Genomic DNA, 17,047 nt, shown 5'->3' on the forward strand with positions numbered 1-17,047 from the left:
GCGGCGCTGGCAGCAATGTGACTTAAATATCGATTAACATGAAAGTCTGAGAAGAAGAAAATGTACTATTAACATAAAATGGCCTTAATGATGCTCACATCATTTTGTTCCTGTTAAAATTGAGAAAATTAGCATTGCAGTGTATTAAACTACTGATGATGGTCACTTTTTTCTTTTTTTAGTTTAGTTTTGATCCTGCTTATAAAGATAAAATCCAGACATGAAAATTCTCCTTGTATATAAAAAACCTACCACAGATTTTTTCGTTCGGCCACATCATCACTGTACAAGCACAAAAAGACCAACTAAGTCATTTAAAACTGTTTCTTAAAGCTGTTCTGTGGGGTTTTTTACACCATGGGACAAAGTGTTTTGGGTGGGTCCCTGTTTTGTTTGCAGCATCCTGTTTATCAGTGATTAACAGTGATTTGAGGAAGCAGATGTCGTCATCTGGATAAACACGGATGTAAACAATGCAAAACATTTCATAAGTTTTTAAATGTGCTCTATAAATAAAATTTTGAGTGAGAAACCAGCTTCGCAAATGTTTCGTGCAAGAGAGATGAGAAAGAGTAAGAAGATGGGTTTACCTGGCTGGTCCGGCTTCAGGAACCCACATCGTGTTTTGCTGAGAAAAACCTGCTTCTTTTTTTTTGTTAGTTCATAGTGTTTGCATCTTTTCAGGAACCAAACCCAAAGTTACTTCATCTGGACGGGAACACCGGAGCAGAGATAAGACTCACAGATTATTAACTACACACCCACTATCCGGTTACTATTCGCCCACTGTGTCAGACAGGCAAAGGAAACACACAAAGGAAGAGAGCAGTCGAGTGAGTTGTGTACTGTAAATGTATTTCATCTTTATTTCATGTCTACCTCATGATCAGTTACATAGAAATCCTCCGTCTCGTGTGGTTTTTAGTGTAGTAGCTACAGAGCCTGGTGCTGCCCAGCCGTGACTCCGCACACACAGAGTTTAGACAGCTGCTTTCTCTCTCTCTCTCTCTCTCCACCATCAGAGCCCGCGCAGCTCTCCACAGCACAACCAAGCCAACGTGACCTCTGAATATCAATAACCGGGTTCTTGTCCAAACAATGACTTCACCTGCTGGAGAAGATTTACGACCCTCCAGGCGGTAAACATTACAATCCCGTCCGTCCCGTCCTCGCTCATCTGCTGAGCGCTGCTGACATTGAGAGATCACGTTGAGGTTGATCTGAGGTGAACTTACAAACAAGTCTGATTTTTTGGGATAAAACGCACCTTTTAGTGTTCAACTTTTGGTACAGGAGGTTAGAGAACATAAAAACACACATTTCACGTCACGTTTTTTAATACGTGTCAGAGGACCTTCCCACTTTGACACCTGGTTAACCTTCATTTTTAAAAACAAACAAACAAACAAAAAATTAACAGTGATGTCACACGTCAGCTCAGTGTGTGTGTGTGTGTAGTGTGTGTAGTGTAGTGTGTATGCGTGTTTGTGTACTTTAGTGTGTGAGAGTGTAAGCGCACACACCCCCACGAAGAGTGTGTTATGGTCTGATCAGTGCTTCAGCAGACACTCGATAAGGTGGTCAGTTATGTATGTTACTGGCTGCGTTGCAAGAGAGGGGGAGAGGGGAGGGAGGGAGGGAGGAGAAGGGAGGGAGCGGGGAGGGTGGGGAGGAAAAAGGGGGAAGCAGAGGGTGAGGACAGTGAGGGTGGGTGAGGGGAGGCGGGGGGGAGAAGTGAGGCCGCAGCGTCTCTTCATTCATTCACAAGATTTCTTCACATGATGCGGAGACCCTGGATAGAAGCTTCTAGACTCTGTGGAGGTAAAAGCAGACGACACACACACACACACACACGAGTTAGAGCTGACTGAGGTGCCAGCATGACGACACAGTTGAATCATGTGCAAGGCGTAAAATTAACACCCGCTATTGGCACTTGGCGGGTAAAAAAATTAGTTTGCCGTGTAAAACAAACAACATTTTGAACTGCCCTTCCTTTGCCACAGAGTTTATTTCTATCCACAAGTTTCCGAACGTCATCTATGGTCAAAACCGGAAGCTGGTTTTGCTCTTCCAGTGGAATTGTTGCTCATCATCCCGCCAATTATAAATTCCCTCTGAAAAAAAAAAACTGCCGGCAGCGTCTGAAGCGACCTGCTCCCTCAGGCTGCGTCTCTCCTACTGTTTCCCACTGAGCTCTGCCCCGTTTGAAAGGTGAAGGAAGCCCGTATGTGGAAAGACGCCGCCTTAGAGATGTAGAATGTGTGTTATAGAGGAGAAACACACATTTCAGGACAGAACAGACACGTCCTGTGTTTTTTAGCCTCCTTTCATATTTAACAGAGGAGGGACAATACCTAACAGTAATATTCTCAGCTTCCAGGATGTGCAGCCTATTAAATGTTGCTTGTTGCTTAGTTAACAATAATAATAATTTTATTTATAGGGCACCTTTTAAAACAAAGTTACAATGTGCTTAACAATAAAACGGTTAATGCAATTTAAAATTCATGACAGTATAACATTAAAATACAGGAATACAGAATAAAAAACTAAAAAGAATCAGTTTGCCTGCCTGAGATCTCCTAGTTGGATTTTTACACTAAAAACACAAGGCAATTACTTTTAGTCAAACGAGGCATGGTTTTTTCATTTGGCCGGTGAAACATATGTTTGGCCGGTAAATTAAGGAGGTCACTAGCCAATGGCAGACGAGGTAAAAAGTTAATTTTACGCCCTGATTGTGTGTGTGTGTTTTTACCTTGAAGTCCCAAATGGTCATTGCTCCATCAATGCCTGTGGTGCAGAACTTGCGACAATCCCTTTTGTCTCCCTCGTAGATAGACACTTGGCTGAGGAACAGACATATAGACGTACATGAGTTCTCGTCTTATTAGCGTCCTGCTGAGAGGGAGGGGAGGGGAGGGGAGGGGAGGAAGGAGGGAAGGGAGGGATGAGGGCACCAGCTCCTTCTGGGACTTCACTGGGCATGACCGAGGAATAAAAACAGCACACGAGCTGCATCCAGATATGACATGTAAATTAATGAGCTTCACACTGTGTCGGACACGGGGGGCGAAGCACGAGCAGTGTGTTAGCAGAGCACCTGCAGCTTCAGGGCTCCAGGCTCAGTTTCTAGTTGTAGGTCACTCACACTTTGGCAGCAACAACAACAAGAGCCCGAGAAGGAAATTCAAGAAACACTTCCTGTGTAAAAAGCATTTGAAGTGCTGGTTTGTGTCACCTCAGGGCTTCAGGGCTTCAGACAGCCCCTAACTGGGGGCGTTTGGCCCCTAAAATCTGAAAGAGTGCAAGTAAATATTAATCTACGTGTGCATGTGCAACCAGTAAATTTGCTGTTGTTTTTTTTTAATACTGATGAAACGTGGATGGGGTGACTTACAGAATCTGGTATCTGTCTACATGTGATTTCCAGTGTGCCCTAAATTTCCTACTTGCGCTCCTAAAATTTTAAGTTAGGGGACACTGTGCTCCTGATAAAAAATGTGATTCTGGAGCCTTGCACCTTCAGGGAAAGCCACACTATTTTTTCTTAATGCTAACAGTGGCTCCAGACATTAAAGTGACACTGGTCTCCTTAAAGTCCCATTAAAAAAGTGAATGAGCTCATTCCCTAAAATGTTCAACTTACTTAAAAAACTACAGCCATTAAAATGAAATTAAACATGACTTATTCTATGCCGTTCCATCCAGTAGGAGCCTAAAAAAACAATGGTGTGTTTTGGCTTTGTTGGATTGTGTATTATATGTAGTTTGATGAGGGACAGGGGACCTGTATCGTTCACCTCCATTGTGTTCACTGAGCAGCTCACATCTCTGCCCCGCTGATCTCAAAATAACATGCACCGATAATGAAAGGGAATGAACCTACTGCTATGACTAGAGGAGATAATGGCAACAGGAGAATTTGCCAAAATGTTGAACTATCCCTTTAAAAACAAAGCATTAAACACAAAGACAAACACTATGGCAGCTCAAGCCTACATTGCAAGAAATGAACCAACTGTGAAATTCAACCATCTATTATCTAGCATCTAAATGTTAGAAAAGAAAACTCTTATATAACTGGTTCTTCAAGTTGAATCCCTGCGGTGCAGTGGCTCGTGTGTGTGTGTGTGTGTGTGTGTGTGTGTGTGTGTGTGTGTGTGTGTGTGTGTGTGACCTACGTGATGCTGTTCTGGTGCAGTGTGTCCAGGGCAGTGTTGCGGTCCTCGGTGGTGGCTCTCTTGTCCATGTTCCTGAAGCGCTCCATGGCGGAGATGTTCCTCTGGATGCTCTGCTTGGGGAGGTCGAGCTTCGACACGAACGTCAGCGCCCCGCCGTCGTCGCAACGGAACAGCATGGGGCAACAGTCGTGGCCCTGACGACGACAGAGACACACAACACACGTTTAAAGGGATAGTTCAACATTTTGGCAAATAAGCCCATTGCCATAATCCCTAAAGCCTTAGGAGTAGGTTTGTTACCTTTAATTGTCAGTGCAAGCTATTTTTAGAACGGCGGAGCAGAGCCATGAGCTGCTGAGAGCTACGCTACGGAGGCTCATGGGACTTCTTGGTTTCCCTCATCAAACTCATCAAATATACAATCCAACAACTCCAAAGCGCTCTCGTGGACAAGTTGTGACCTGCACATTCACCACGCTATGAGATAATAACAGAACATTACGAGACAGAGTTGTTTTTGAGGTAAATTCAGGCAAAACAGCTGATGCGTGTTCCCGTCGGGGGCAGTTTTTCGGCAAGCAAGTCTCTGCATTTGCCTCTAAAACAACTCTGTCTGGTAACGTTCTGTTATTATGTTATGTTATTATGTAACTACAGGGGTTATGGCAATGGGCCAATTTGCCAAAATGTTGAACTATTCCTTTAAAGAGAAGAGCTCCTCCTGAAAATAAATAAACAGTGTGTGCACACAGTGTGTGTTGTTCTTACCGCTGCTACTAGACTGTTCTCTGAAACAAAGATGACACTGATGAGAGGAAGGAACTCCGTCTTCAGCTGTGCAGGACTGAACACAACAAACAAAATGATTATTGATTTAACAGCTTTAACATACTAACAACAGTTAAAGGAAACCGTGACAGTTTTAGGGCTAAAAAACAAAATAGTGGCGCTCTGCTTTAACTGCTGCAGCGTCTGTTGAGGTCTTCGCTCAGGCTCGATCACCACCGCCACCCCCTCAATTCATGTCACCTGCAATTTGTCGACAGCAGCCTGTCATTACAACGGAGTCTCGCCTTGGACGTGGTTCACCTGGTGTCTACCTTTCTCACTGTTTAGTCACAGTCAGTGGACGATCAGATTACAGATCGTGACCTAAATACAGTGGCCAGTGATACACAAAACATAATGACTAAGATGAATGTATCATGCAGGGAAATAAATGTCAGAAGAAGGTTTATTTTTATTTTTATGTGTTGCCAAGTTGATTTTGATTTTTGTTTCATAAATGAGGTCATTTGTTTTTATGGAGATACAATCATGTGCTACCAGGAAAGAGGATTCCTTCTCTTGGACATTTTCACCTCCTTTCCTGTTTTTTGTGACTTCAAAAACAAAAAGTACCTGGTCCAATTATGACTCAGGGTTTACTCCTGTTATTATTTGCTATAAATGAAACGCCGTCACTTGCGATGACTTCATCCAGCATCATCTCCTTAACTGCAACACCACACAGTTTGGTACGGACAAATATAGACACAGTGAGATTACTGGTACCTAGCAACCTGACAGATAAAAAAAAAAAAAACCTTATCTGTAGTATTCACAAATGTATCACATCAAACTTGTGTCTTTATTTTGCGCTGTGTAACACGAAAAAATACAATATGTCTGGAATTAACTGTGATAATAATCTGAGACCCACTGCTCTATCAGACTTATATTTATCTATGTGTAGAAGGAAACATACCTGGCAGTCTTAGAGCTGTCCACCACAGTGACAGTGCTGTCATGGCTGACCCAGGCCAGGCGGTTCCCAGAGGCTGAGAAAGAGACCGAGTGGACCCAACCCCCTCCCCCTGACAAACACAATGTGCACACAAAAAAAAGAGAGAGAGGCAGATCCGGTTGAGTTTTAAGTGTTTTGCTGCGAGTCATATGCAAGAGGACTTTTACTATCCGAACAAAGACAGAGATACAGACCTGCTCCTCCAAATTCTGCTAGCACTGCCCCAAATGGCATCTTGCTGCCCCAGGGTGTGGGGCCTGGTTTCTCTTCCACCTCCTTAATGTAGGCTGAGAACACCCTGGAGGCCCGAGAGGGAGGAGTGGTAAAAGTAAAAGCATAAAAGTATGAAAGAGAGGATGATGGCATGTTTCAATCTTTTCATATTCATCTCTTGCCCTCCCCCTTTTTAAAAAAAAAAAAAATTACTTTTCCGTTTCTTTCTAATTACTTTCTTTTTTTACCTGCATTTGAAGTCACAGGATCCAGCGGCCAGCAGGACGTTGTTGGGATGCCAGTCCAGACTGAGGATGGTGGAGCGGATTGGCTTCTTGATGTGCTTGCTCACCCACCTGGAGCACATAAAAAAAACTTCAGCATGTTGTTTTTACAAATATGCAAGCTGTGTGGATGAACAGGACACAGTACACAAGCTGTGTACCCAGTAAAATAAGAGTTATTAATATAGCTTGATTTTTGTAATAGAACGAATCGCCTTGTTGTACTTCCGGGTAGAAAACCAGCACGTAATTTGAATGAGAACAATAGTAACGAACGAGAGTTTAGCTATATATATATATATATATATATATATATATAGTGTTTTTCATGCCACTATCACTGTTTCAACAAATCTGAAATGATTCAACAAGAAACATTACTATTTCTGAGTGCATGAGCAAAGCAGTTTTGTGTTGCTATGGTATTTATTCAGTTTGGGGGAATCATGGTGTCTAGAAAGCATCAGTGGCTGCAGCTGACAGGGACAGCTAACGGCAGCAGCAAAGCTAACATCAGGATGCCAGCTGTTAAAACCCTCCCGTTGTCAGACACGGCATGAAACTACTCCAGTTCAGTCATGTTGTAACTAAGATATCTGCTAGAAAAAATATTTTTTCATGGACCGTTTATTGAGTCACTGAGTTATTAATGTTAAACAGCTACGGTTTCGCTCCGCCAATTTATGACAACCATAACTAATTACAAAAATGTGCCCACAGAAAGAGTTGTCCAATCAGTGGTTTTATAAACTTAACAAACAGATTTGTATAAACTGTGATATAGTGACGTGAAAAATGAGATATAGCAAAACTCTCGTCCGTCACTATTGTTCTCATGCTGGTTTTCTACCCGGAAGTATGTGTAAACAACAAACAAATAACTAATAATATCCAAACTATTGAGCATTATAATAAGAAATATCAATTTGACCACAGTCATTGAGGATCACTTGTCTCCGCCGTCGACTTACCAGTCATTCTCAGACTCAAAGTAGCAGACAGAGATGAGACGAGCTCCACTGCCGACTGCGAACTTGTTCTCCAGCGGTGACCACTTGACGAAGGTGGCAGCTCGGTTGATCCTGAGGATGACGAGTGTGGGCTTCCATACGCCCTCCTTCTGGGACCACACGTAGGCGTTACGATCTGCTCCACATGTCACGATGCGGTCACTTTTGGGAGCCCAGTCAATACCTACAACACAACCAGGAGGAAAAGGCACATTACTCCAAAGACAAAAATATAGCTTTAAGTGCTGAAGCAACAAGTTGAACATCAGAAAATTAACCAGAGCTTACTTTGATAATCAATAAAATCAATTTTAAAGCAAAGATACCAACTGTTTACTTGATAGTTTCCAAAATATATTCATTCATCTAATGTCTTTGTCATATATGACAGCTATATGACATTACACAGACAAACCAATCACTAGATTAATTGCCTCCCTCATGTTTCTGCTGACAGACTAATGCAACAATGATGAGTAAGTGGATTACGTCAACACAGCCTACAGCTGAGTCATCTGTTGCGCAGTCGGATCATTCAGTATTCATATATATTTGTCACAAAGTTGGCATAGATTAACACATTATCCCGGCTAACTAAAAATACTTTGTTTTGATTTATCGATTGATAAATTAACTAACTAAATACAGTACCTGTTATGTGTCCATTGTGCTCCTTCAGCTCATGGGTCTTGACCCACTGGTTGCCACTCTTCTTGTAGATGTGAACTTCATGGTTATTAGGACTGATGGCGATTTCTGCAAAACAATATGAAAACAGTAAGTTACAAACAGATCAGCGCATACAAACAGATACACAAACAAGACAGACCAGTTCCTTGTATTTTTTTGACAAACACCAGCAGGCTACAGGACAGTATGGAAATGTCCACACACGTTTCCTGTATTATTTCCTTCAGTTAAAACTACTCTCCTAATCTCATCAACATATGTAATATCAACATGTCATCAATAATATGTTTCCTAGTCAGGTGCAAATACATAAACTGGTGCTCAAAGTTTATACGTGTTAAAAAGAGTAAACAAATTGATCCATACGTGTCCTGTCGCGGTTCCATGCGTGGCAGGTGATGGGCTCCAACAGAAACTGATGAAGGGACATCTTGTCTGGGTGTGGTCTTTAAGTGAAACTCTGTCACACACACACACAACAAAACTTCACTTCAGCGACATACTGATAATAATAAACAATGAACAGCAGAGAGAGATAGATAGAGAGAACCGGGCTGAACTTCGCCTCTTGTCGGAGTTAAATCTAATTTAACAGCGAATAATAAAAGAAATGTGTTTATTGCCTCTCAAATGGGACAACTAGTTAACTGTTAACCTCAATGCATTGCTGCCCAGGGCTGTGTTAGCCGGGTTACATCAGAGTCTCCCTGTCAAAACACTTAAAATGCTAACTCTGCTAGCCGATATTGACGCTAACTATAAGCTAACGTTAGCCGGATAACTTTCACCATTGTCCCAGTTGTTTTTTTGTTTTTCTAATTCACTTTTTATTCGTTTTCTTTTAGTAACACACACATAATGTGCCAGCTGGGCACAAACCATACAACATAGCACAACATGACGAGGGCAAGTCAACATAAGCACATCATACATACATAAAACATAAATATCCTGCTTGAAAATAGGGGAAAAAACATTTCCTATTAAAGTATTTGACCTTATCTTTGCTATATATCTATATGAAATCAGATCTTACGACTGACACATAGCTGATATGAGCCATTTTGACCAGTTCTCTTCAACAACATCACTTTGGTTCCCTAGTTAGTCTCAGTACTTTATCTTTTATTTTTCATTTTAATGCACTTCTGTGGACTCACTTCGCAAAGCATTTTTTTTTTATAATAAATATTATCATGATAATGTTTGTAGCTTCACCCCGTTAAGGCGTCAACACCGGTATCACATTACTAACGTTACTACTAGCAGCTTGGTAGCTTTGGTAGCTAACAGTTAAGCCGGTGTTGGGCCTGGCAGCAAGATTATGTCTTTTTTTTATGAAATGTATAATCTTTCTGGTATTAACGGCGTATTAAAAGAAAAAAAAGGCCTCCATAATCCGTGTTTTCCCCACGGGAGGAGGAGATGCCTCTACTCCCGATGCTAGCAGCGTTAGCCGTACATTCCGCTAGCCTAGCCTACATGCTAACCCGATGCTAACTCACTCACCCCGTCAGTCCGGTTCTTCGAGTTGTAGTTGTGCAGTCTTCGCTAGCCGCCCGGGCGAGCTAAAGTTACGCTAAAGCTTTGGGTAAAAAGGGGGGTTAAGATCGGGAATGAGTGGACCTGAATTCGCGGACTCTGGTCAGTCAACACGAATTCGTCCAGGAATAATGTTGAGGGAATGTCAAGACGGCGGCGGCCAGCTGCAGCAGGACACGACCGGAAGCATCCGGTAGCTACGTCGTCGGCACGGCAGCAAACAACCAAACCGAACCAAACCAAACCAAACCCGTGGATGATGATGGTGGTGCCTGCCTTGGCTGACAGCTAGCTTAGCATCATCACGCTAGCTTGTTACATTCAACCGAACGACCAAAGACGGTGAAGACGCAAAGAGGCTCCACGGCACGAGTCAGCTTCCTGTATCTGTGTCACGTGGGTGTCACCACCGCCACCGCCACCACCACCGCCCCTTTACAGGAGACCAGCTGCAGTCGGTCATTCTTTTTACAGTCTATGGTCATGCCCCATACCCTTACCATGCATACGCTTTTTGGCAAAAGATCACTTATTTTCTCAGTCAACATATTGAGAAAAAAAACAACAACTTTGTTCTGGATTATCCAAATGTATGTGGTTTATGCTGCCTTCATGTGCTATGGTACAAATGGTATTTTCCACTTGTGAACTGGTATTTACCTACCAGTGTGTTGTGTTCATGTGCTTTTGTTGTTGTACAGAGAAAATAAAGATGGTGGACACACAGATTCAGACTTGTTACTTGGGTAAAACCATAGATATATACACGTGCGGCATCTATATCTATGGGGTAAAACAATCTTGGATTGCCAAGTTCATCTCTTACAGCAAGAAGATGAATTATCAAAACTCAAACGGTAAATATTAATATTCATGGAGATTTAGCACTGGCTATTTGCCTACCAAGCATTTTTTTTTACTGTACATGCACGCATACATAAAGTGAATAGCTGCTAAGTGTTTTCTAAAGGCTTGCCTTGCTTACCATTAACGAATCTGGCGATGCTCGCCACCATGTTGAAAAGGTCAAAGGTTATTCTCATCTCGGCAACTCGGGCATCAAAAAATTCTACGAGTTGCCCAGTGGAAAATACCACATGAGAGGGTGTTCATGTGCACTTTTCAAGTCGTCTTTTGGTATTTACCATAATTACCATAGCACATGAAGGCAGCATTATTTTCAGTCCCATCTCCCAGATTACATCATTATAGCCTAAAATTAACCTATTGTTTTAGCCAAAGCTTAAATTCATAACTGTAAATCCACTAATCAAATACCATGTTTTTGCCGTTTCGAAAAGGAAATCAATCTGAAAACAAGAAAGCCGTGAAGACCCTGCAATTATGTTCTTTGTTTCCCTGTTTTTGAAATTACATTTGTTTGTGTTGGCCTATACTTTATTGCTCTATTTGTTTTCTTCTCCTGTAGCTATATTATGATATTATGTAACTTGCTCAATCTCCTGGCATCACTCTACTTTGAACTGTAACCCCCTCACAGAGCCGGACCAAGCACCTGCTTAGGGCCCTGGGACCACTGGGGCCCCAAAGAGCAATTCACTTTTATCTACTGCCTGACTTCTCTCAATCCCTAGAGAGACCCGGCCTGCATAATTACAAAAACCCTTATTTGTTGTTGTTGCACTTTAAATTGTTGTTGCACATTGCTGTTGCAGTTTATTTAAAACCAAAAAGCAGATGTTTACAGCAAATGCATTGTCTACTGGTTTATTTTGTTATTTTCAGAACATTGTTCTGAACATTTTGGCACTAAAATGACAAATTTCAGATGGACATATCAGGAGAAAATGAACTTTTGTTCAATGGACCTGTCTCAACAACACACTCTCGCTAGATTAGGCACAGATCTCTAAGGCAATGTCAACCTCGCGAATGACCGTTTCGTCTTTTTTCTTTTTCTTTCTCCATGGCTTTCCTACTCAAACACTGACATGTTTTACTCAGTTTTAAAGGGCAATTTGTATTGGAAATTATTCTGCTTGTGAGATTTATATTACTAATAAAGAATAAAGAAACGTCATAATGCTAAATATGACTGTTAACTGTGTAAATAACTGATATTAGCAGAAGAAAATATAAACAGCTCACTTTCATCTAAAGAGCCACACATACACCTTCACAACATGAAGTGGGGGGACGGATGACCACACCCACTTAGGAGACAGGAAGTGTATACAGTGGCGCAGATCGCCATGGGCCATCTTCATAGTAGTAGAGTATCTGTGGAATAACCTCTCGACACAAACCATGACGGGTATGAAGGAGCTCCTCTAGTGGCTCAGATAGAAACATTCAAACTGGTCCAACCGGTTACAAAACAAAGTAAAACACCCCCATCTAGTGCATAAATTAGACAAATCAGACACAAACCCAGCAGTTTAAATACATGTGTGTGGCACACACAGGCTCTGGATCTGTAGACCCATGAGCGTGTTTGCATATGGAAAATCAATGCTGCTCATATTTTCATAGATGATGGAGGGTGACACCAGTGTGTCCTTAAACATTATTAACACAGAAATATAAATTTAGGTTGTTCTTTGCAAACATTTAAAGGAAACCTTTAAGATTCTACTGGAAAAGTGAAAATCCTCAAGCACAATCCTCAAGGGAACTTGAAGCAAATATTGTCACCACTTGGTTAACTTTTAACAGGTCGAGAGGAAACATAAAATTATTGTTTTTGATATAAAGTATAGGCCTATAAGTTAGATGTCACTGTGGGATTGTGAGCTGCTGCAGCTGCAAGCCGGATAAAAGAGGATAACAGAATTACACTGCCATCAAGTGGACTGTACCCAAATCACCTGGCTGTGTTGGGCACCTTCAGTGGAAAAGAGAGTCATGAATTATATTTTCAAAGCGGACAGACTGGAGAGGAGGATCTGGGAGAAAATGAATAAATAGAAAGCTTTTGAAATCAACTCACTTCTTATTAAAGTCTTTCTATACACATATTTGTCCTAACAGGCCTTGAAAGGATTTTAAGAGCCTAAAATAATATACTGGTTGGACCATTTTCTGAAAAGATGTAGGCTAAACCATGGGGCCGAGGCCAAGCTGCAAAAAACTGTGATGGACAGCAATGAACCATAAATAGAACGACTGCTCTGCGCATGAGGCCAGCTATTTTATGACATGCTGATATAAGCCTGAGAGATAAAACAACAACATGGCACAAAAAGAAAAAAAACTCATGTGCAGATGTGCAGTGAGAGCATGAAGGGGTTGACATACTGAGAAACTGTCGATGGCTGAATGAGCTGCATGTTTATGTTACATTCAAAAACTGACCAGTAGTTTGTTCATATTGATCCTACATTCAACAAAGTGAAAGCTTTTAACGTTTAACTTATCATTGTGTTGTAGTGTTGTGGACAAACAAGATGCAAATCAACCTTTTAAAGTTTTATAAAGTTCAAGTGAATGCAACACAACTGAATTGAATTGTGGGTAATGGGGTTCTTAAACCAATCAGAGTAGATTTCAATTAGCTGCAGCTGGCGGGCCTGTTACAGATTAGGAGCTGCTGCTGCTGGCTGCAAACAACACAACACAGAAAGACAAAGACTTTTATTCTCTTGTTTTTTTTTTTTCTATGGTCATCTAACCTGTTAATGGATTTCCAGTCAAAAGTGGACGAGCCCTTCCCTACACCTCCACCTTACTTCTTACCAGGTAAAATATATAGCTCATCATGTTTGGTTTGCAGAGCCTGAAACATTCAGCTATCACAGTTTTATTTTTAAACAAACTAACAAACATTAAGTCATTGTCTGTTTTTATTTTGTCTATTTTAGATGAATGTCACACAGGACAAGACATACGTGTCTATCACATCCACTCACCTTTCAGCCCTGCACCACCTCCTCTTCCCTCCTTCCTCTCTCCAGGAGATGGCTTCTCCTCTCAAACTCACTTGTCTCCATCACCAGGTACATGTTCATTTGAAAAACTCTGCCTCCATCTTGGCCTGGATGCCACATTTTCACACTGCAAAATCTTTCCAAGAATATTTGTCTTATTTCTTATCAAAATGTCTAATTTCTAGTCAAAACTAATGTCTTTCCACTTAAAATAAGACCCATCACCTAAATTAACTTGTTTTGAGATAATTTTCCACTTGTTTCAAACAAATTTTCATTTGAAATAAGTAGAAAAATCTGCCAGTGAAAGCAAGTTTTTTTTATGCTTGTAATAAGAAAGAAAAACTTGCTCCACCATCAGATTTTTCCACTTATTTCAAGTGAGAATATGCTTGAAAGAAGTAAAAAGTGTCTAAAAACAAGCTACTTTTAACGTGATGTCTTATTTTAAGTATAATGAGACTTATTTTGATTAGAAATTACATTTTTGACTAGAAATAAGACAAATATTCTTTTGCAGTGTAATTTGGTGATTTAATTTCCAGTGACAATAATATAGATGTGATTTTCCTCTTTGAATCTGAGATGCAGTGTGGGCTTTTACACTTTGATTTTAAATTCAAGAGGTAGTTTTGCTTCTCACATCAGATAGGACATGATGCTTTTGAAAAGTTATTCTTGTTTTTTTTTAAATTATTATTCAGAAGTTATGCAAGTTCAAACTGCACAGTGAATTCCTCTATTTGAAAGTAAAATAAATGCTCTCTCTAGCGTCTGCTCCTCCTTCTTCATCCAACCCCATGCTGAAGTTTGTGAGCTACGAGCCGGAGCTCCATCGCTCTCCAGCCCTGACGACGTGCCCTTACTGTCAGATCCAGGTCACCACGCAGGTCGACTACCAAGCCGGGTCGTACGCGTGGCTCATGTGTCTTGTGTTTGTGTTATGCGGGTGAGGAGAGATGCATCTGAAATCTGGTTATCTAATAACCCGGCCGGCATGAATCACACAGACAGGCACTGAAAAGATGAAGACTGATGTATCGTCTCTCTCTCTCTCTCAGGTTGGTGGTTGGATGCTGCCTGATTCCTTTCTTCGTGAAGCACTTCCAGGACGCCTATCACACCTGTCCCCGCTGCCGACAGGTTCTCCATGTACACAGGAAGACGTGCTGTGATTGAACACAGACCATGGATCTATTATAAGACACATCCATGACACAGACGGGTTTAACTACCCATCGCTGTCGTTACGGCCGTAGTTCAGGCCGACTACTGTTGTAAAGTGGATGCACAACTGTTTCACAGATGGATGTCTAGATTTACATGTGAGATATAGGGAGAATGTCATTACTGGTTATGTTGAACATAAAAATTTTTAACTATTTTAACCATGTTTTGTAACAAATAAATACTTTTTGTGCTGATCTTTGTTTCATGTTCTCTGTCTTGTAAAAACGAGCACACTGGAGGAAGAAATGCAGATGTTGGACATGTGCAGGTTGTGACTATTTATCTCCAACAAACCTGAAACCTCCAAAAACAAAACAAAACTGACAACTAAACTTGACAGAGAGGAAAACTGAAAATCGCTGATGAAGTCATCGAGACGTGGAAAAGGTTAATAAGTGGACCTTAAGTTTGTCAAAGTATAGTAATATCTATCCAAAGTCAAACTTTCAAGCTTTCATGCTCATGTTACCTTTGGTTTCACTCTTTGCACAACAACACACACTGATACTCATCTCACTCTCTCTGGTCATTAATGCAGCCCGTGTGGATTAAGCCTGCATGTGGACATGCACGGTGGTGAGTAGTGTGTAAACCTGCCCTCACTGATGACACTGGAGGATTAGAGGTGAAGTTTTTTTTAGATCTCTGAGCCTGAGAGTAATGAGCATGTGAGATGCAGGAGAATCCCACATTATTCCTCTCTTCTGAGGTCACAGTAGCTGCTCGGGTATAAGACGTTGTCAGGGCATCAGCCTCTCCAGGGCGGATGAGCAGCACCGTTGGATCCCAGCAGCAGCAGCAGCAGCAGCAGCAGCAGCAACTCACTGTGTGCTGACCCCTGCATGGCCGAGGATGCATCAGAGTACCTCACCTCCCTCACAAAATCGATTTCCTCCCTCGTGCCCTCTTCTTTCTTCTTCCAGCACTTCAGCCGCAAAACTGAGTTTCTCTCCTACCTGATCCTGTGCGTTGCCAAGATGCCGTTCATCCCGCCTGTGTCGATCGCGCGCTCTGTGTCGGGCCTGACGGGGAAGGAGAGCAGTTCGTCTACTGCGGCTACTACCGCTGCTGCTGCCAAGGCGAGGGCCCCGAGAGAAGACAAGGGCAACTCAGTGAAGGAGCGACTGACTATGAATCTCAAACAGCTGGGGAAAAAGGGCCAACCCAGGAGTCATCTGCCAACAGCCAAGGGAGTGTCGGGAGCAGAGCTGGCCGCAAAGAGAAGGGACAGATTGGTGTCCTCGTCACAGGCGGAGAGCTTCCCTGCCTCCAGCTCGGACGGCTCTCTGTCCAAGCCCCAGCAGCAGAGACACGCCAGCCAGAGCTCAGTGAGGAGTGAACCAGAGCCGAAGACGAGGACCAGGCACCAGGAGGAGGCCCGCTTCACCCTGACGCTCACGCCCGAGGCCGTGCTGCTGCTCCACCGCAGGAACAGCGAGAGGCGGCAACGCTCGGCGGCCAGAAATGCTGAAAGCGGAGCCGGGGTCTCTGGGAGCGCCGCAGATTCAAGACGCAGGAGGGAAAACGTCTCTAAAAGGCATCAACCGGCGGCGGCGGCGGCGACGCAGAGACACAGCACTCCAAACAGCAGAGCCGCGGCGGCCAGGAACAACAGCGATACCACCGAACTGGGAGACATAAGCTCGTTTGTTAAAATCTCACTCCTGAACGAGCAGCACAAGTACGATGACGTGGAGTACGAGGAAGAGGAGTGCTACGGAGTGGATGAGCGCGTGGTGCTCAAATGTACTGAGTGGCTCCGTGGGCTGGAGAACACGCCGGTGTCAGTGGGGAACAGCCTGAATAAGAGCGGCAGCAGCGTGAAAAGTTTCTGAAGGTGAAACGAAGAGCGCTGCTTCCCTGAGATCCCATTTTCTGTTGTGTGGCTTGTGTCTGGTGAGGTTGTTTTTACGTCAGCGGGGGAAATATTAGCCACGTTCTGCCTATAGGTCATTTAAAAAACAAATTTAATCAATCAATGGAGTTTATTTTTGCAAAAAACATTTTCACTTATTCCACCTCAGAGTCACGGTTCCCTTCTGCTGAGTTTTAATACATGTCAGTAAAACCGTATCATTTCACACACTGTTAACCTCCTCAACCGAACTGACTGACTGGATTCTCATTACAAACTAATTCTGTGCAGCCGATGTTCAAACTCATTAATTTCGAATTACAGTGGAGAAATGTGTCAGGCTGAATTTTGGGGAAATGAGGC

General features: G+C 42.5%; 3 protein-coding genes across 4 annotated transcripts; 2 read left to right on the forward strand and 1 right to left on the reverse strand.

The window, feature by feature from the left end:
- Positions 1-838: 838 nt before the first annotated feature.
- LOC146992095 (actin-related protein 2/3 complex subunit 1A) lies at positions 839-10,042 on the reverse strand. Of its 2 annotated transcripts, none has more exons than XM_085783695.1 (11): positions 9,680-10,042; positions 8,537-8,630; positions 8,132-8,236; positions 7,442-7,664; positions 6,435-6,542; positions 6,168-6,271; positions 5,935-6,043; positions 4,956-5,031; positions 4,188-4,381; positions 2,762-2,852; positions 839-1,813 (listed from the first exon to the last, which is right to left on the reverse strand). In XM_085783695.1, the coding sequence occupies exons 2-11, from the start codon at positions 8,598-8,600 to the stop codon at positions 1,775-1,777; spliced, it is 1,113 nt and encodes a 370-aa protein (XP_085639821.1). In that variant the 5' UTR covers positions 8,601-8,630; positions 9,680-10,042; the 3' UTR covers positions 839-1,774. The 2 variants fall into 2 exon arrangements, with proteins under 2 accessions (XP_085639821.1, XP_085639830.1); XM_085783704.1 differs by having other exon boundaries at positions 9,676-9,917.
- Positions 10,043-13,276: 3,234 nt separating this feature from the next.
- On the forward strand, positions 13,277-15,013 carry LOC146992096 (cell death-inducing p53-target protein 1-like). Its single transcript, XM_085792349.1, has 4 exons — positions 13,277-13,411; positions 13,534-13,663; positions 14,369-14,548; positions 14,661-15,013. Exons 1-4 carry the CDS (start codon positions 13,351-13,353, stop codon positions 14,776-14,778), a joined length of 489 nt encoding a protein of 162 aa, XP_085648475.1. The 5' UTR covers positions 13,277-13,350; the 3' UTR covers positions 14,779-15,013.
- A 572-nt stretch (positions 15,014-15,585) lies between these two features.
- On the forward strand, positions 15,586-16,681 carry LOC146992097 (uncharacterized). Its single transcript, XM_085792350.1, has one exon. The coding sequence runs from the start codon at positions 15,672-15,674 to the stop codon at positions 16,662-16,664; it is 993 nt and encodes a 330-aa protein (XP_085648476.1). The 5' UTR covers positions 15,586-15,671; the 3' UTR covers positions 16,665-16,681.
- The last annotated feature ends 366 nt before the right edge of the window (positions 16,682-17,047 follow it).

The sequence above is a fragment of the Trachurus japonicus genome, chromosome 1 (assembly GCF_045865225.1).
Source record: "Trachurus japonicus isolate A0001 chromosome 1, Traja_1.0".
In the NCBI taxonomy this organism is placed as follows: Eukaryota; Metazoa; Chordata; class Actinopteri; order Carangiformes; family Carangidae; genus Trachurus; species Trachurus japonicus.